Source organism: Lipotes vexillifer, unplaced genomic scaffold, assembly GCF_000442215.2.
Source record: "Lipotes vexillifer unplaced genomic scaffold, Lipotes_vexillifer_v1.1 scaffold1266, whole genome shotgun sequence".
NCBI lineage: Eukaryota > Metazoa > Chordata > Mammalia > Artiodactyla > Lipotidae > Lipotes > Lipotes vexillifer.
This window is the reverse complement of record NW_006778690.1, coordinates 27,065-42,502: the sequence shown is the minus strand read 5'-3', so window position 1 is coordinate 42,502 and position 15,438 is coordinate 27,065. Positions and strand designations below refer to the sequence as shown.

The window sequence follows — 15,438 nt, the reverse complement described above, 5'->3', positions numbered from 1 at the left end:
CTCATAAAGAGACGGGCTCTTTCCAAAGCTCTATCTCCAGCCTCAGCTCCACTCTGAGGCTCCAGGTTTACGTGTCCAGTTATCTGCTTGACATCATCCCCTGATGTCCTGCTGGCATTTCACACTCATATGTCTAACATCTGGGTCAGCCTTTCCCTGTCAACTCCGCCTCCACATGCCCCTGGTCCTGTCAGTGGCACCATCCAGGACTGTCTACATCATTTGTAGGGCCGAGTACAAAACGAAAATGTGGGGCTCCTAGTTCAAAAATTGTTTAGATACTGTCCCCAGGCATAAGCATCATCTGTTTCCATGTCACTGTCCACACGCATCACTTGCCAGACTTCCCTCAGTCTGTCCTTTGAAATGGGCCACGATACCAAAAAAAAAAAAAAAAAAAAAAGATGTCTACAGATATGTTATTTACATTGCATAACACAGCCTGCGATTCAAACACCCAGCAAAAGGAGGTCTGGCTGAGTAATCTAGGGTAGATCAGTATGATAGCCGAATATCACATTTACTGAAAACATGAAGCAGGTACGCTACCTAATTAAGAAAAATGTACCTTAAAAGGACTGTTCACTGAGAAACAGAAAACAACATATTCACATATAAATCTACAATTCCTTATTTCCAACTTTGGAATCCCAAACCCAAAGTATTTTTATAAGATGGCATCAATACTCACTTGGAAGTAAAACATGATCTGAACTGACATGAGGGTACTTATGGTCTCTATTTGTCCCAATTACTCTGAATAGCCGTACATTTTTTTGCAGAAATATCAGTGTTTTAGATTATAGGGTGCTGCCTCAGACTCCCCTGGGCGGGGAAGGGCGGGGGGTAAAAAACACAGGTGTATGAACCAGGTTACCTTTTTAAAATCAAAAAAATTCGACCCCAAAACACATATGGCCCCAAGAGTTTCAGATAAGGGACTGTGGCTCTGTGCTAATGACATCAGTTGTAAATTTAAAGAGTTAAAGTTTGGTATTCCTCAGCTTTGTTGAAAAAAGTGTCTGAGGGACTTCCCTGGTGGTGCAGTGGTTAAGAATCTGCCTGCCAATGCAGGGGACATGGGTTCAAGCCCTGGTCCGGGAAGATCCCACACACCGTGGAGCAACTAAGCCCGTGTGCCACAACTACTGAGCCTGCGCTCTAGAGCCCGCGAGCCACAACTCCTGAGCCCTCGTGCCACAACTGCTGAAGCCCGCGCACCTAGAGCCCATGCTCTGCAACAAGAGAAGCCACTGCAAGGAGAAGCCTACGCACTGCAATGAAGAGTAGCCCCCGCTTGCCACAACTAGAGAAAGCCCTCACACAGAAACGAAGACCCAACACAGCCAAAAGTAAATAAATAAATAAATAAAATTTACAAAAAAAAAAAAAAGAACCACCAAACAAGAGGATTCTTGATTAGTAATTATTTATCACTCTGGATTTACAATTATGCATACAAACACAAATATTCATCTATTATCTCTTCTGCCCCTTCTCTAGTCCCTCTACCCGCCCCCCAAAAGAGAAATATCAATAATAATTTTCTGTGCTGTGTCTGGCTGGGGCTCAGGTATGATTAGCATCGTATGATCTAGCTTTTAGCGACTGTCCATCTGATATTAAATATCTCCATTTTGATCCAAAACAAAATGTGGCCAAATAATGTAACGTGATTTAAAATCAGTTCCCTGGGATTTCCCTGGTGGTCCAGTGGTTAAGACTCCACACTTCAAATGTAGGAGCCACAGGTTCGGGTCGGGGAACTAGGATCCCACAAGCTGTGTGACACAGCCAAAAAAAAAAAAAAAAAGCCTCTCCTCCTAATCTGTTTATATACAATTAACGAAAGATCATCATTATAAAACTAAAATCAGTTCCCTTTACCAGTTCCAGCCTATTCCATAATTAACATTTTTCTCTGAGAAGAGACAAAACCTAACAACTACAATGAAAACTCCATACATCTATCATTTATTCCCACAAGACCGCTTAATCTTAGGCCAAATTTACTATTACAGTCATTAAAGTTAATACATCTAATGCTAATAGTTAATTATTTTTAATATTAATATTTTTGCTATTATGAAAGCAACACTTGTTCAACATAGAAAAACTAGAAGCTACAGATAAACCAACAGAGACTAAGAAGCCCAAAAACCTGGCACTGGGAGGTAACTTTGGAGTTGGGAGTACTGCTGCCAAAGTTCAAGTGTTACATTACTGCAGGAAAACAACTGCAACTTTCTGCCCCCATCTGTGCTAAAACATCAATTAACTTTGTGGAATGCAGTCCATTGACAAATGTGAATCCTTTGAGATGCTGACATTTGAAATTGGAACTTGAAGTCAAAACTAATAAAAAGGATAATTAAGCAAGATGAAAAGGTTTTTACTATTAAAACCAGTCACCAGACCAGCCCACCCCACTTGGCATTAGTACCTACACAGAAAAAGTCAATAAATACCTCTGTTTAATGAGTAGTGGTTTTCTACTCTAGTGAAATGTATCTCAGAATTGTTTTTTGGATCCAGTCTAAGTTGGTCACAAGACTAAATAAATTTTGACTTTCTGAACACATGCAGAACACCGTTGATGCAATTTACTCTTTAGCAAAAAAAAAAAGAAAGAAAGAAAGGGTAAAGCTGAACCACAGACCAATGCACCTTTCCCTGAGTTTTATACGTTAACTTAACCACTGACCTTTCATTTAGATTTAGCTATCTAATGATAGAAACACATACCTTGAACTGAATTCAAAACTCCAGTCACTGATTCTCAAGTTGGGGGACTGGAGGAGGAAGGCAGCACAGTTCCCCTCACTAAGAGGAGCATATCAGAGAAGCACACTTAGTTTTTTGGGGTTTTTTTTTTTTGCGGTACACGGGCCTCTCACTGTTGTGGCCTCTCCCGTTGCGGAGCACAGGCTCCAGACACGCAGGCTCAGCAGCCATGGCTCACGGGCCCAGCCGCTCCGCGGCATGTGGGATCTTCCCAGACCGGGGCACAAACCCGCATCCCCTGCAACAGCTGGCGGACTCTCAACCACTGTGCCACCAGGGAAGCCCCACACTTAGTTTTAAAAAGCATATTCAGTATTATAATTTTGTCTTCAAAAAAACAAAGAAAGAATCCCAGGGGATTCCCTGGCCGTCCAGTGGTTAGGACTCAGCACTTTCACCGCAGGGGCCTGGGTTCAATCCCTGGTGGGGGAACTAAGATTCCACATACCACGTGGTGCGGCCAAAAAAAAAAAAATCGTAATTATTTCCATAATACCACTAAAAGTAAAGGGACAAAATCTTAGCTAGTGGAAAAATACAGAAACATGGCTTTATCTTCCAGGTATTAGGGAATCTCACTCAAAAGTTAAACTACCCTTGGAGGTGTGTATCAAAATTTTCAACAGCTATGGGACTTTTATGTTTGGGAACAAAGGGGGTTAGAAACACTGCTTTGGTCCACATACCTTATTTCAAATCTTTATTTCATGTGTATCCCCATAATTAAAAATTAGTGAAACACAATAGCCAAGACATGGAAACAACCTAAATGTCCAATGACAGATGAATGGATAAGGGAGATGTAGTACTAGGTTGACCAAAAAGTTCCTTCAGTTTTTAAGTAAAAATAAAAGACACATTTTTCATTTTCACCAAGAACTTTAAAGAACAATGTATTCACTGTTTTGTTCCACTGCCTTCTGTCATTTTTCAGGCAACTTCATAATTCCATCTTCCAAAACTTTTTCTTTTTGAGCAAAGAACTGTTCCAGGTGCCTTTTACAGTCTTACAGGGAAATGAATTTTTTTCCATTAAGAGGATTTTGTAAAGACCAAAATACATCGAAATCCGAAGGTGCAATGTCTGGTGAATACAGCGGATGAATCAGAACTTCCCAGACAAGCTGTAACAGTTTTTGCCTGGTCATCAAAGAAACATGCGGCCTTGCGTTATCCTCATGTAAGATTATGCATTTTCTGTTGACTAATTCCGGACGCTTTTCGTCGAGTGTTGCCTTCATTTGGTCTAACTGGGAGCAGTATTTCCTGGAATTAATCATTTGGTTTTCTGGAAGGAACTCATAATAAAGGACTCCCTTCCAATCCCACCATATACACAACATCACCTTCTATGAACGAAGACCAGCCTTCATTGCAGTTGGTGGTGGTTCATTTCGCTTGCCCCACAATGTCTTCCGTTCCACATTACTGTACAGTATCCACTTTTCATCACCTGTCACAATTTATTTTAAAAAACGGAACATTTTCATTGCACTTAAGTAGAGAACTGCAGGCAGAAATACGGTGAAGAAAGTTTTCTTCACTTAACTTATGTGGAACCCAAATATCAAAGCGATTAACATAACCAAGCTGGTGCAAATGATTTTCAACACTTGATTTGGATATTTTGAGTATGTCGGCTATCTCCCATGTGGTATAACTTTGATTGTTCTCAATGCCTCAATTTGATCACTATCGACCTCAACTGGACTACCGACCGTGGAGCATCGTCCAGCGAGAAATCTCCAGCACTAAACTTCGCAAACCACTTTTGACACATTTGATCAGTCGCAGCACCTTCTCCATACATTGCACAAATCTTTTTTTTGCATTTGATTTGTATTTTTACCTTTCTTGAAATAATAAAGCATAATATGCCGAAGTTGCCTTTTTTCTTCCATCTTCAATATTAAAATGGCTACACAAAAATTCACCAATTTTGATAAGTTTTTTTTTTAAGTGCATGCTGATATGACAGTTATCACAATACAATCCAACAAAATTGTTTCTAATGAACTTAAAGACAACTAAGCACTGTTGGAGTCAGCTTACAGAAAAACCCAAACTTTTTGGCCAACCCAATAGATATATATATACAATGGAATACTACTCAGCCATTAAAAAGGATGAAATCATGCTATTTGCTGCAACATGGACACAACTAGAGACTATAATACTAAGTTAAGTAAGTCAGAAAGAGAAAGACAAATACCATATGATATCACTTGTATGTGGAATCTAAAAATAGGACACAAATGAACCTATCTATGAAACAGAAACAGAATCACGGACATAGAGAAGACTGGTGGCTGCCAAGGGGGAGGGGGTTGGACAAGGGATGGAGTGGGAGGTTGGGGTTAGCAGATGTAAGCTTTTATATATAGAATGGATAAACAATAAGGTCCTATATAGCAAAGAGAACTATATTCAATATCTTATGAGAAACCATAATGGAAAAGAATATAAAAAAAGAATAATTCAGTTATATGTATAACTGAATCACTTTGCTGTACAGCAGTAATTAATACAACATTGTAAATCAACTACACTTCAATTAAAAAAACTTAGTGGGACTTCCCTGGTGGCACAGTGGTTAAGAATCCACCTGCCAATGCAGGGGACATGGGCTCGATCCCTGGTCCAGGAAAATCCCACATGCCACGGAGCCACTAAGCCTGTGCATCACAACTACTGAGCCTGCACTCTAGAACCCACGCACCACAACTACTGAGCCCACATACCACAACTACTGAGCCCGCATGCCTACAGCCCATGCTCCACAACGAGATGCCACCGCAATGAGAAGCCCGCGAACTGCATAAAAGAGTAGGCCCCACTCACCGCAACTAGAGAAAGCCCGCGCACAGCAACGAAGCCCCAACACAGCCAAAAAATTAAAAAGATTTTAAATTAAAAGAAAAGAAAATCATGACTACATTAATATAAGCATGTAATAAAGTTACCTTCTTAAAGGTAACTTTAAGACCTTTAAAGGTTACTGGCCACCTTCTTAAAAAAAATGAAATAAAATAAAATAAAATTTAAAAACTTAGTGAAATGAAAAAAGACTTCAATCTGGGAATAAGGCAAGTCACCTCCTCAATTTCCTAGTTCTAGTTCCTACATGCAAGGGGGAATGCAGGCATTTTGCTGTTAATAAAGATAACTTAGCTAAGAAGGTATGATCACACACATCTGGTACACAGATAACTAGGAGCACTGCTTTTCTCCATTACTCCAGTCCTAGAGGGCGGCTCTGGGTAGTGTTTCTGCACAGGTCCCAGGAGAGCTGGAGTTGTTCCTTCTGAAACACTGCCAATAAAAACACCTACAGTTGTGCCTGGGTGGCACCAGGCTAGACGGGTGCTCAGAGCTGGGATGAGCTGACTGTTGGAGCAGTGTTTGGGGTTTCGTTTGTTTTCGTTAAGGTTTGTTTCACTTCAATATGAGATCAGATCTCTAGCTGGGTTGTGATAACTCTAAATGGAATGGATTGGACGACTTCACAGGATTTCTGATAACTTGGGTAGGAGACACTAAAGGTTCTAGAGAACATTTAGGTAAATATGCAGAAAATAGTTTCAAGGGGATAAAAAGGGAGTATTCTACATTTCAAGACAACTTTAACAGAAGGATAAATCTTTGTCCAGATAAAAAGATGCTCTTAAATTCAACTTAACGGATGTAAATACTGATATCATGTGTCCCAACCTTAAACCATGCAAGTTGCAACTTCATTATCTATAAATAGAGGTAATGACACACTACAGTGCTACTCTAAAAAATAAAATTGAGTAATATATATGAAAACCCTTTCTTTATGGTAAAGAACTATGCAAATTATCACTTAAACAAATATGGATTATCTTAAAAGTGCCTTTCACAGAATGCTAGATTAGGATGGGTTGAAATTAGGTTCTATGTCTTCCACTCTACTCTAAGCGTAATTCGTAACTCATTTGAATTCGTGCTACCCCCAAAACATTCCACATGCATCCCCCAAAAACATAACAACAGTTGCATAAAAACATTGTTTATCCCATAGTTGTGATAAAAGAAATAAAATGGCCAACCATTTCATCAGAACCTTATAAGGACCAACAGCCACACTGAAGGGAGGAGGCAAAGTCACAGAGGCAAAGACAGCAGGACAGATTTGGAAAAGTGCAAGACCTTCAGCTAGGCTGGAGCGTAAAAAGCAAGAAGGGAGAGGGAATTCCCTGGCGGTCCAGTGGTTAGGGCTCCACGCTCCCACTGCAGATCCCACTTAGATCCCTGGTCAGGGAACTAAGATCCCGCATGCCGCGCAAGATGGGAGAGAGGTGAGAAGCAAGGCTAGAGGGTCAGGCAAGGGCCAGTGCTCAAAGGCATTTGGTTTTCCCAGAACTAATGGGTATCACCGATGGCTTTTAAATAGAAAAATGATATGGTCCAATGTTTCAGAAAAACCACTCACTTGTATAACTGAGGACAGGTAGACCAGTTAATGGGTTACGACAATAATTGAGGCCAAAAGTAATGAAAGCATGAATTAAGGCACAGCACTAAAGGAAAAGACAGGGATTGACTTATGAGGCATTAAGGAGGTAAACACAAAAGGACTGTCTAATTTAACGAAATAGGAAAGAGGAGAAATAAGAAATTAAGGTGGATTCCAGGTTTCTGACATGAGCCATCAGAGGTGTTATGCACTGAGAGAATTCAGAAGGAAGGATACGCCTATCCACAGGTGGGCTGTTGTTTTTGGTGGCAGGTGAACACTAAGTGGGGTGGCTAAGAAATGAGTTAAAATTAGCTAAGTATGATGTACCTGTGCATCCAAATGGAATTTTCTAGAAATAGGTAATATGGGTCTTGAACACAAAGAAGAAATTTGGAAATAACACCCCAAGATAGTGGCTGGAGCCACAGGGCATATAAGACACCCAGGGAAGGCAAGAAAAGTGAAGCAAGCACATGGCCTGGGACCAAGCCTCAAGGAACTGCAACATGGATTCAACAAGGACCCTTAGGGCTTCCCTGGTGTCGCAGTGGTTGAGAGTCCACCTGCCGATACAGGGGACACGGGTTTGTGCCCTGGTCCGGGAGGATCCCACATGACACGGAGCGGCTGGGCCCGTAAGCCATGGCCGCTGAGCCTGCGCGTCCGGAGCCTGTGCTCCGCAACGGGAGAGGCCACAGCAGTGAGAGGCCCGCGTACCGCAAAAAAAAAAAAAGAAAAAAAACCAAACAAACAAGGACCCATATAAAAATGATACAACAAATCACATCAAGAGCACAGAGTACAATTTATTCTAAAAGACACCTCAAAACCTCTCCTGAAATAATTCATACACTTTTATTTTTGGTTGAGTTGGTTCTTTAGACTGTTAATTCTATTGATAAAAATTCTACGATAAAACACCACAGGAATACTCATATTGGTGTACTTAATCAGAATTCACTACATACTATTTACACTTTTCAGTCTTGCACTGAACTCAGAAACATTCTGGAAACGGAGTATGAAATGCTCAAACCATGCTCATGTCTTTATTATTCCAAAGTCCCGGAACAATTTTTGTGGTCTAATAACTTATTTTAACAGGCAGTTTAGATGAATTCACATGGAATATAAGGTTGGGTGTTTTAAGACAGAAGAGAATGAAGGAAATTCAAGCATCGTAACAGCTGCCATAAGTGAGTTCTCTTGGCTTTTCAACCTCTCTTTGAGTGCAAATAAGCGTCAGGTATTTTCCTTATAGTGAAACATGTATATAGTATAGGACCACGAATCAGATCATTCGTTCACTGAAACCATCTTAAGAAAACACCATTACCAAAAACTTTCCTATGACATAGAAATGGTTAGCTATGCAGACAGCTTTCCCCACCAAAAATAAAGCCCTCTCCATAAAAACCAGACATAGCAGTTCAGTTCTGAACTATAGCCAAAACCTCCTGTAAGTTCAGGTGTAGCATACAATTGCAGTATGTATATATCAGCATAATATCAGTATGTAATTGCAAAAGCTTTTTTTTAAAAAACCTTCAGGAAGAGCTAACTGACTTACACTTTCAGAGGTGCTAGTAAGACCACGTTGGGAGGTGTTGTAAGATGCATTCATCCCTAAATGCTACTAAAACTCCTACTTTGTGATTATAACTATCTGAAGAGCAATCTACCTCCACACAGGGAAGGTAGAGTTGCGTTAATGATTATAACCAAAGAGTGTCCCTTTTTGGACCTTCTTGATAGCCTACTTTCCTTTAAAACTGTTGAATTTTTAATACCTTGATTTATAGTTGAAAATATCCAAAAGAGGAAGATAATGTGCAGTGTTTCTCAAACTTATTTAACCACAGGCCTCTTCTTTAAAGAAAGGCTATTAAAGGACACATTTTGGGAATTACTAAAAGAAGTAGGGGTCTTCTTGACCAAGCCTCTGGACCACAAAGACATAATTTCTTCAAAAGAATATCACTAATGACCCTAAATACTGATTCTGAAAACATACTTGTTTTAAATAGTTATTTTTTAAACGTCAATATACCACTAAAATATTTTTTTCTTTTTCCAGGAAGAAAGCAGATAAGTAAACTAGACTAATACCCTAGTAAGATCCCAGAGAATATCCACAGCACTGTGTCAGGAAGCTAAAAGAACCCTAGAATCTTTCTCAGTTCCATGAAGGAACTAAAAATAGGTTTTCCAATAACCAAAGTTAAAGCAAAGTTGCAATTTCTAAGGGAAAACAATGTTCCAGTTAATTGTAGTATCTGTTTTAGTTTTCCCAAAAGTGTCTGATTTCCCCCGATCCGGGCAAGAAGCACGTACATATGAACAGATAAAACTTAACTGAAAAGAGACAACTCAAGCTCAGCTTGCTCCCTCTGATGGACCTTTCTAACACAGCAGTATGTGCAAGGCATATCTCTGAGTGCCATGTCAACAGCAGCCAGGATAACGTAATAGGGCTGTGATGCACTCAACATTTTTAATTGGTTCTACTGCCTAAATTGGAGTTCGGCCTTCTTCCCCTTTCCAAAGTCTTAATTTCACCAAGTGAGATTTATTGCCACAGAGAAAGAGGCCATCCAATGCCTTTCCCAGCCTCCACCGTTCGTGGGAATTTCCTTAGAGTTTCAGCCTCTTACATTAAGACTGAGTCCTGGTATACTGCAAAGAGAAGTACTCTGTTTACTTATTTGTATCCCACAGCAGATCAAAAGGGAATCAGCTGTTCTCCTTGGGAACAGCTGACTTCCTCTCTCTATTACCACCTCCAGTGCCCAGCACAGAGGGTGTCAGATACTTGGTAAACATTTTTAGAATGAATAAGGAGTAACATTAAGATGTGTAAACTCACTTATATCTTAATGTGAGTGAATTTCTCCACGCCCTTTTCCTGAGAAATTTTGGGTGAATCGTCAGTGACACAGAAAGAGGTAAGAGAGCCCTGAAGAGAAAAAGTAAAGCCTGAGGAAGGTTCCTCTTCAGTTCTGCCTGGAAGTACTGTCCTGCTATGGATCAGTCTAAAGGAGCCTGGTTCTTCAAAGGAAACCCCAGACTCCTCCTTGAATGCCATGTGAAATTATCTTGCTTCTCCGTGAACATCTCCCTATACTTCAAAAACCTAATTCTTTCTTTTTTTAATTTTGGCCACGCCGCATGGCTTGCAGGATCTCAGTTCCCCAACCAGGGACTGAACCCAGGCCACAGCAGTGAAAGCACCAAATCCTAACCACTAGACCACCAGGGAACGCCCAAAAATCTATTTCAACGAGACATCAACAACTGGCAATTGCTTACTGACAGCCAAGTAAGACCAAGAAACAGGGACCCTAATCCTTCAGACCTCTTTTCTAACGCCAGAATTCTCGGTATAGTACTCAATTTCTAACACTTGAATTAACCAAACATAAAGAAGACTGGATTAGCAGAATGTTCTCTAGCCAATGCAATATGATCAAGCATTCAAAACCTAGCTTCTGAAGTCACATCAGCCTGAGGTTGAACCCTGGCTCCACCACTTACTTAATCTCTATAAGCCTGAGTTTCCACATCGGAAAAGAAAGATTAAATAAAGCCTATCTCGGGACGTCCCTGGTGGTCCAGTGGGTAAGACTCCATGCTCCCAATGCAGGGGGCCCGGGTTCAATCTCTGGTCAGGGAACTAGATCCCATATGCATGCCGCAACTAAAGATCCCACATGCCACAATGAACACCCAGCACAGCCAAAATACATAAATAAATTAAATAAATAATAAATGAAAGCTCAACAGATAAGTTTCTTTAAAAATAAATAAATAAATAAAGCCTATCTCATGGAGTTGTAGTAAGGTTTAAAATAGGAATGCATGTAAAGTGCTTAGCACTGGGCCTGGCACATGTGAAGTTCTCAAGAAATATGAACCATCATTTGGAAGCCTAGGTTCCCATTCCAACACCACCTCCCTGTGTATCCTTGGGCTTATAATTATAAAGAAGCTAATGAACACGTGGAGACTGCCCTCTAATGCCGGAATTATCAATCATGAATAACGTAATAGAAAATGGACCGAGGGCTTCCCCGGTGGCGCAGTGGTTGAGAATCTGCCTGCCAATGCAGGGGACACGGGTTCGAGCCCTGGTCTGGGAAGATCCCACATGCCGCGGAGCAACTAAGCCCTTGCACCACAACTACTGAGCCTGCGCGTCTGGAGCCCATGCTCCGCAACAAGAGGCCGCGATAGTGAGAGGCCCACGCACCCCGATGAAGAGGGGCCCCCGCTTGCCGCAACTAGAGAAAGCCCTCGTACAGAAACGAAGACCCAACACAGCCAAAAATAAATTAATTAATTTTTTTAAAAAAGAAAGTAAAGGAGGGAGAGGCTGCAGAGAGGATATGGAATGCACGGGCTCTAGTCCCTCTGTTCCAGACTTCGAAAATGGACCGAAACTTTGAAAAAATAAAAGCCTTAAACAGTTCCAGATATGTTTTACGTTGTACTTGAAGTTAGCATACGTTTGATCACAGATGACTCAGCATTAGAATATCCAGATAAAAAAGACTGAAGAGTCAAACTTCAAGGCAGGTGTTCTCAAACACTTCAGGGCCTACTGTAGATGAGACTTTATATGAAACACGTGTGTGTGTGTGTGTGTGTGTGTGTGTGTGTGTGTGTGTGTGTGTGTGTGTGTGAGAGAGAGATGGAGGGAGGGAGGTAAAGAGAAAGGGGGGAGAGAGAGAAAGAGAGGAAGGAGGAAGGGAGCGAAGAAAGGAGAGAGAGACAGAAGGGGGGTGGATCTCAACATTAACTGGCTAAAAGACTATCCTGTCACCATTTTTTCACCGATGAGGTGACCTCAGACCTTAAAGTTTATCTGCTGTACATGTTTCACATATCGACCAAGTACAAGTACAGGCTTTTGTGCCATCTAGCTGGGGTGTTAGGCCCCTCTGCAGGAATTAGATAAAGGGCACCCAGAGCACAGGCTGGTTTCCAGTCACCACTGACCCTGAATTGTGTACCTTTGTGCAAGGGCACAACCAACCACACATGGCAGTCATGCAGAAGAGCACAAAGATCTTCAGTGTTTCGCTGGCACACCTGTATACTTGATTGTGTGGTACACACCCCCCCACACACAAACACGGCTGAAAGCCATCAAGGATTTAAATGAGTAAATGGAGAAAGACATTCAACAAAACTGAAAATAGAGAGTTTCAAAAAGTTCAAGAGAGCAGGTCCCTGTGGCCTCCCTCCCCTTCAGCTACCCAGAATTGGCCTGTTGTAGCAATGGGAACCTTGGGGACGGTAGAGATACAGAGGCTTCGACACTGCAAAACTCTGATCCCTGGTAAAGCTATGGTCTCTCTCCAGCAGTTGGTCACTCTCTCAAAAAAAAAGTTAGGAAGGAGAAAAAATAAGACACTCCACAGATACCAATGGATCTACTCACCTGAGTTTGCAAAACCAGTGGTAAACAAAAGACTGTTTTGTTTTGGTGTTTTGACTGCAATAAACGTCTGTAATCCCAGGCAAGAATATGCTAAATGCTGAAGGAACTAGTCTTAAAATGCTGACTCTGTGAATTCTGCCTCCTTGGGCTTTTGCCTCCCAGATACCCGATACTCATAGAGAAAAGACACAAAATAATTTTTGTTGGGCTTCCCTGGTGGCGCAGTGCTTGAGAGTCCGCCTGCCGATGCAGGAGACGCGGGTTCGTGCCCCGTTTCGGGAGGATCCCACATGCCGCGGAGCGGCTGGGCCCGTGAGCCATGGCCGCTGGGCCTGCGCGTCCGGAGCCTGTGCTCCGCAAATGGGAGAGGCCACGACAGTGAGAGGCCCGCATAACGCAAGAAAAAAAAAATAATAATAATTTTTGTTTACCACTACATATGCATATCTATCCTGATAAACTGTACAATAGTTGCCTTCCAAGCAGGTACATCATATTACATTTTGAACACTTTTGTATCCTGTGACCTGCAGAACACAACAGCTTTAAAAGCTATTTAAGGAACAGAAATTCCAGGTTAAATATGGTACTTGATTCACATGCGCAAGGAGCCAATGTACAAGAATATGCATGGCAGCATTGTCTATAGTAAATTTGGAAGTAACCTAAATGTTTATTAAAGGAAAAATGCATATAAAGTATAATATATTCATACAATGGAAAACTATGAGTTAAAATGTAAAGAATTTAAGCTACCAGCTCAAATTGAGGTATTATGGGGATAAACTGCAAACAATGCAGAGCAGAAGAAAAGCTGAATAATGATACATATAGTATAATACTCTTGATATATAAGGCTTTAAAACTCCCAACATTACCTCTCTCTTAGAATTTGTTACGAGTCTTATGTATTTTTTGTATGCACACTAAAGACCTAAGGAAAACTCTAAAAATAAACGAAAATTAAAGTTAAAAAAAAAAGACCATTAACCATATAGTTGCCCAAACGGCAAGGAGGGAGCCTGATTTAGTAATGGAAATCACTTGGCCCTTTAAGTCGTAAGATGTGTGTCTTATCTCCATTCTGGGCTCATTAGGACACTTTATTTCAACAAGCTTCACTTTTCTCACCTAAATGGGGTTGACAACGCCTGCCTCGCAGGATGACGTGAAATAATGTATGTAAAGGCATTATACAGAAGGTCTTGGATTTGGTAGATCAGGTAATAACCAACCCTCTACACGGAAAAAAATTTTTGAGTCTGCACCTTTTTCATCTAATTTGGTATATGATTAAATATGACAACACACTAAGAAAGGGCAACCCTTCACCTCCCTCTTCCCAGTCCCTGATCTGGCTGTCTCCTATATTTAGCAGAGTGACAACCCCTTCCCCCCCGCGCAAAAAAAAAAAAAAAAAAAAAAAAAAAACGCCACGAAACCGTGGTTCCTTCAGGGCCCCCTTCCGAACTCCCGTGACCTTGGAATACATATCTTTCATCTCGCCAACCCTGCCTCCCCGCAACACAAACAGCCCTCTGCAGCGCCGGGAGCAGATGAACAAAAACCCACGGTCACGAAAGAGACCGTAAAAATGACGGAGCGGTGTAACAGGGTTTGGAAGGGTCTGTTTGTTTTCAAAAATTAAGAGAAAGTCTACCGCAGACTCTTAGCCCCTATTCTGCAGAGAGGAAAGCAGGAAGATCTAGGCAAATAAGTTTTGCGACTTGTTTCCAAATACAGTGCCTACATCTGGATTCAACACAAAGACAGGCGCACAGAGCAGGCTGCTTTTGCAACTGGACAGACCCACCCCTCACAACCTCCGCACACACGGACCCACAGAGGCGCACTAGGCGGCGCCGACGCTCGCTCCGCACGCGGGATGCCCGGGGGTCCCCGCGCCAGCCCCCTCGGGGATGGCCGCGGCGGCTGCTGTGCCTCACCTGTCTTGAAGACCATCTTGTCATCGTCCTTGGACCCGAAGGTCTTCAGCATGGACACGAAGAGCACCCCGCAGGCGTTCTGGATGCCGAACACCGACCCGTTGCACCACATGGCCGCCAGCATCACCAGCCAACCCCAGCCGCCCTCAGGGGGCTCAAGGGGCTCAGCGCCCGCCGGCCCCGCCGGCCCCGCCAGCTCTACCTCCACCTTCTCGGCCCCTGCCGCCTCCGGGCCATCCAAGGGTCCCGGGCCGGGCAGCGGAGCGGCCCCTGGGGGCGCGGGGCCGGGCGGCTGCGCCTCGCTCGGCCCCCGCGCGGCGGCGGGCTCCTCCTGGGAGGGCACCATGGCCCGAGGCTGCCCCCTCGGGGGCCGGGAAACGCGAGGGGCGCGAGTTCCCGGCAGGCTCGCGGAGGAGCCGCCGAGTTGGGTTGGCGGGCTAGTGAGGCCGAGGTGAGGGTGGTGGAGGCCCCCGTGGGCAGGCGGCGCACGGCTAACACTCGAACCGCCTGGTCCACAGCCCCGCACCCTGACTGAAGAGGAGGCTGGGCAGCCCGGTCTTAAAGACGCCCGCCCCCCCCGCCCCACCTCCTGGGGGCGTGGTCGGCGGTGGGACCTGCCCCGGCCCACCCCCCTCCCGCGGCGCGCGGAGCCAGGTGCCTGCGGGTGGCTGTATCTGCGCGCACGTCTGCAGCGGGGCCTCCTCCTACCCGGCGGGGGTCACAGATGTGCAGGTCACCCCGCCACAAAGTGTTAACGGAAGGGGCGCGTCTCCTCCTAGGTG

At 43.3% G+C, this 15,438-nt stretch overlaps 1 protein-coding gene across 1 annotated transcript in view; it reads right to left on the bottom strand.

Annotated features, from left to right (window-relative positions):
- Window positions 1-15,134, bottom strand: part of SLC16A10 (solute carrier family 16 member 10) — a 127,957-nt gene extending 112,823 nt beyond the window's left edge. The window contains exon 1 of the mRNA XM_007451746.1: window positions 14,657-15,134. Coding sequence (XP_007451808.1) covers window positions 14,657-15,002 — 346 coding nt within the window. The 5' untranslated portion in view covers window positions 15,003-15,134. The remainder of the gene's footprint in view (window positions 1-14,656) is intronic.
- Window positions 15,135-15,438: the final 304 nt, after the last annotated feature.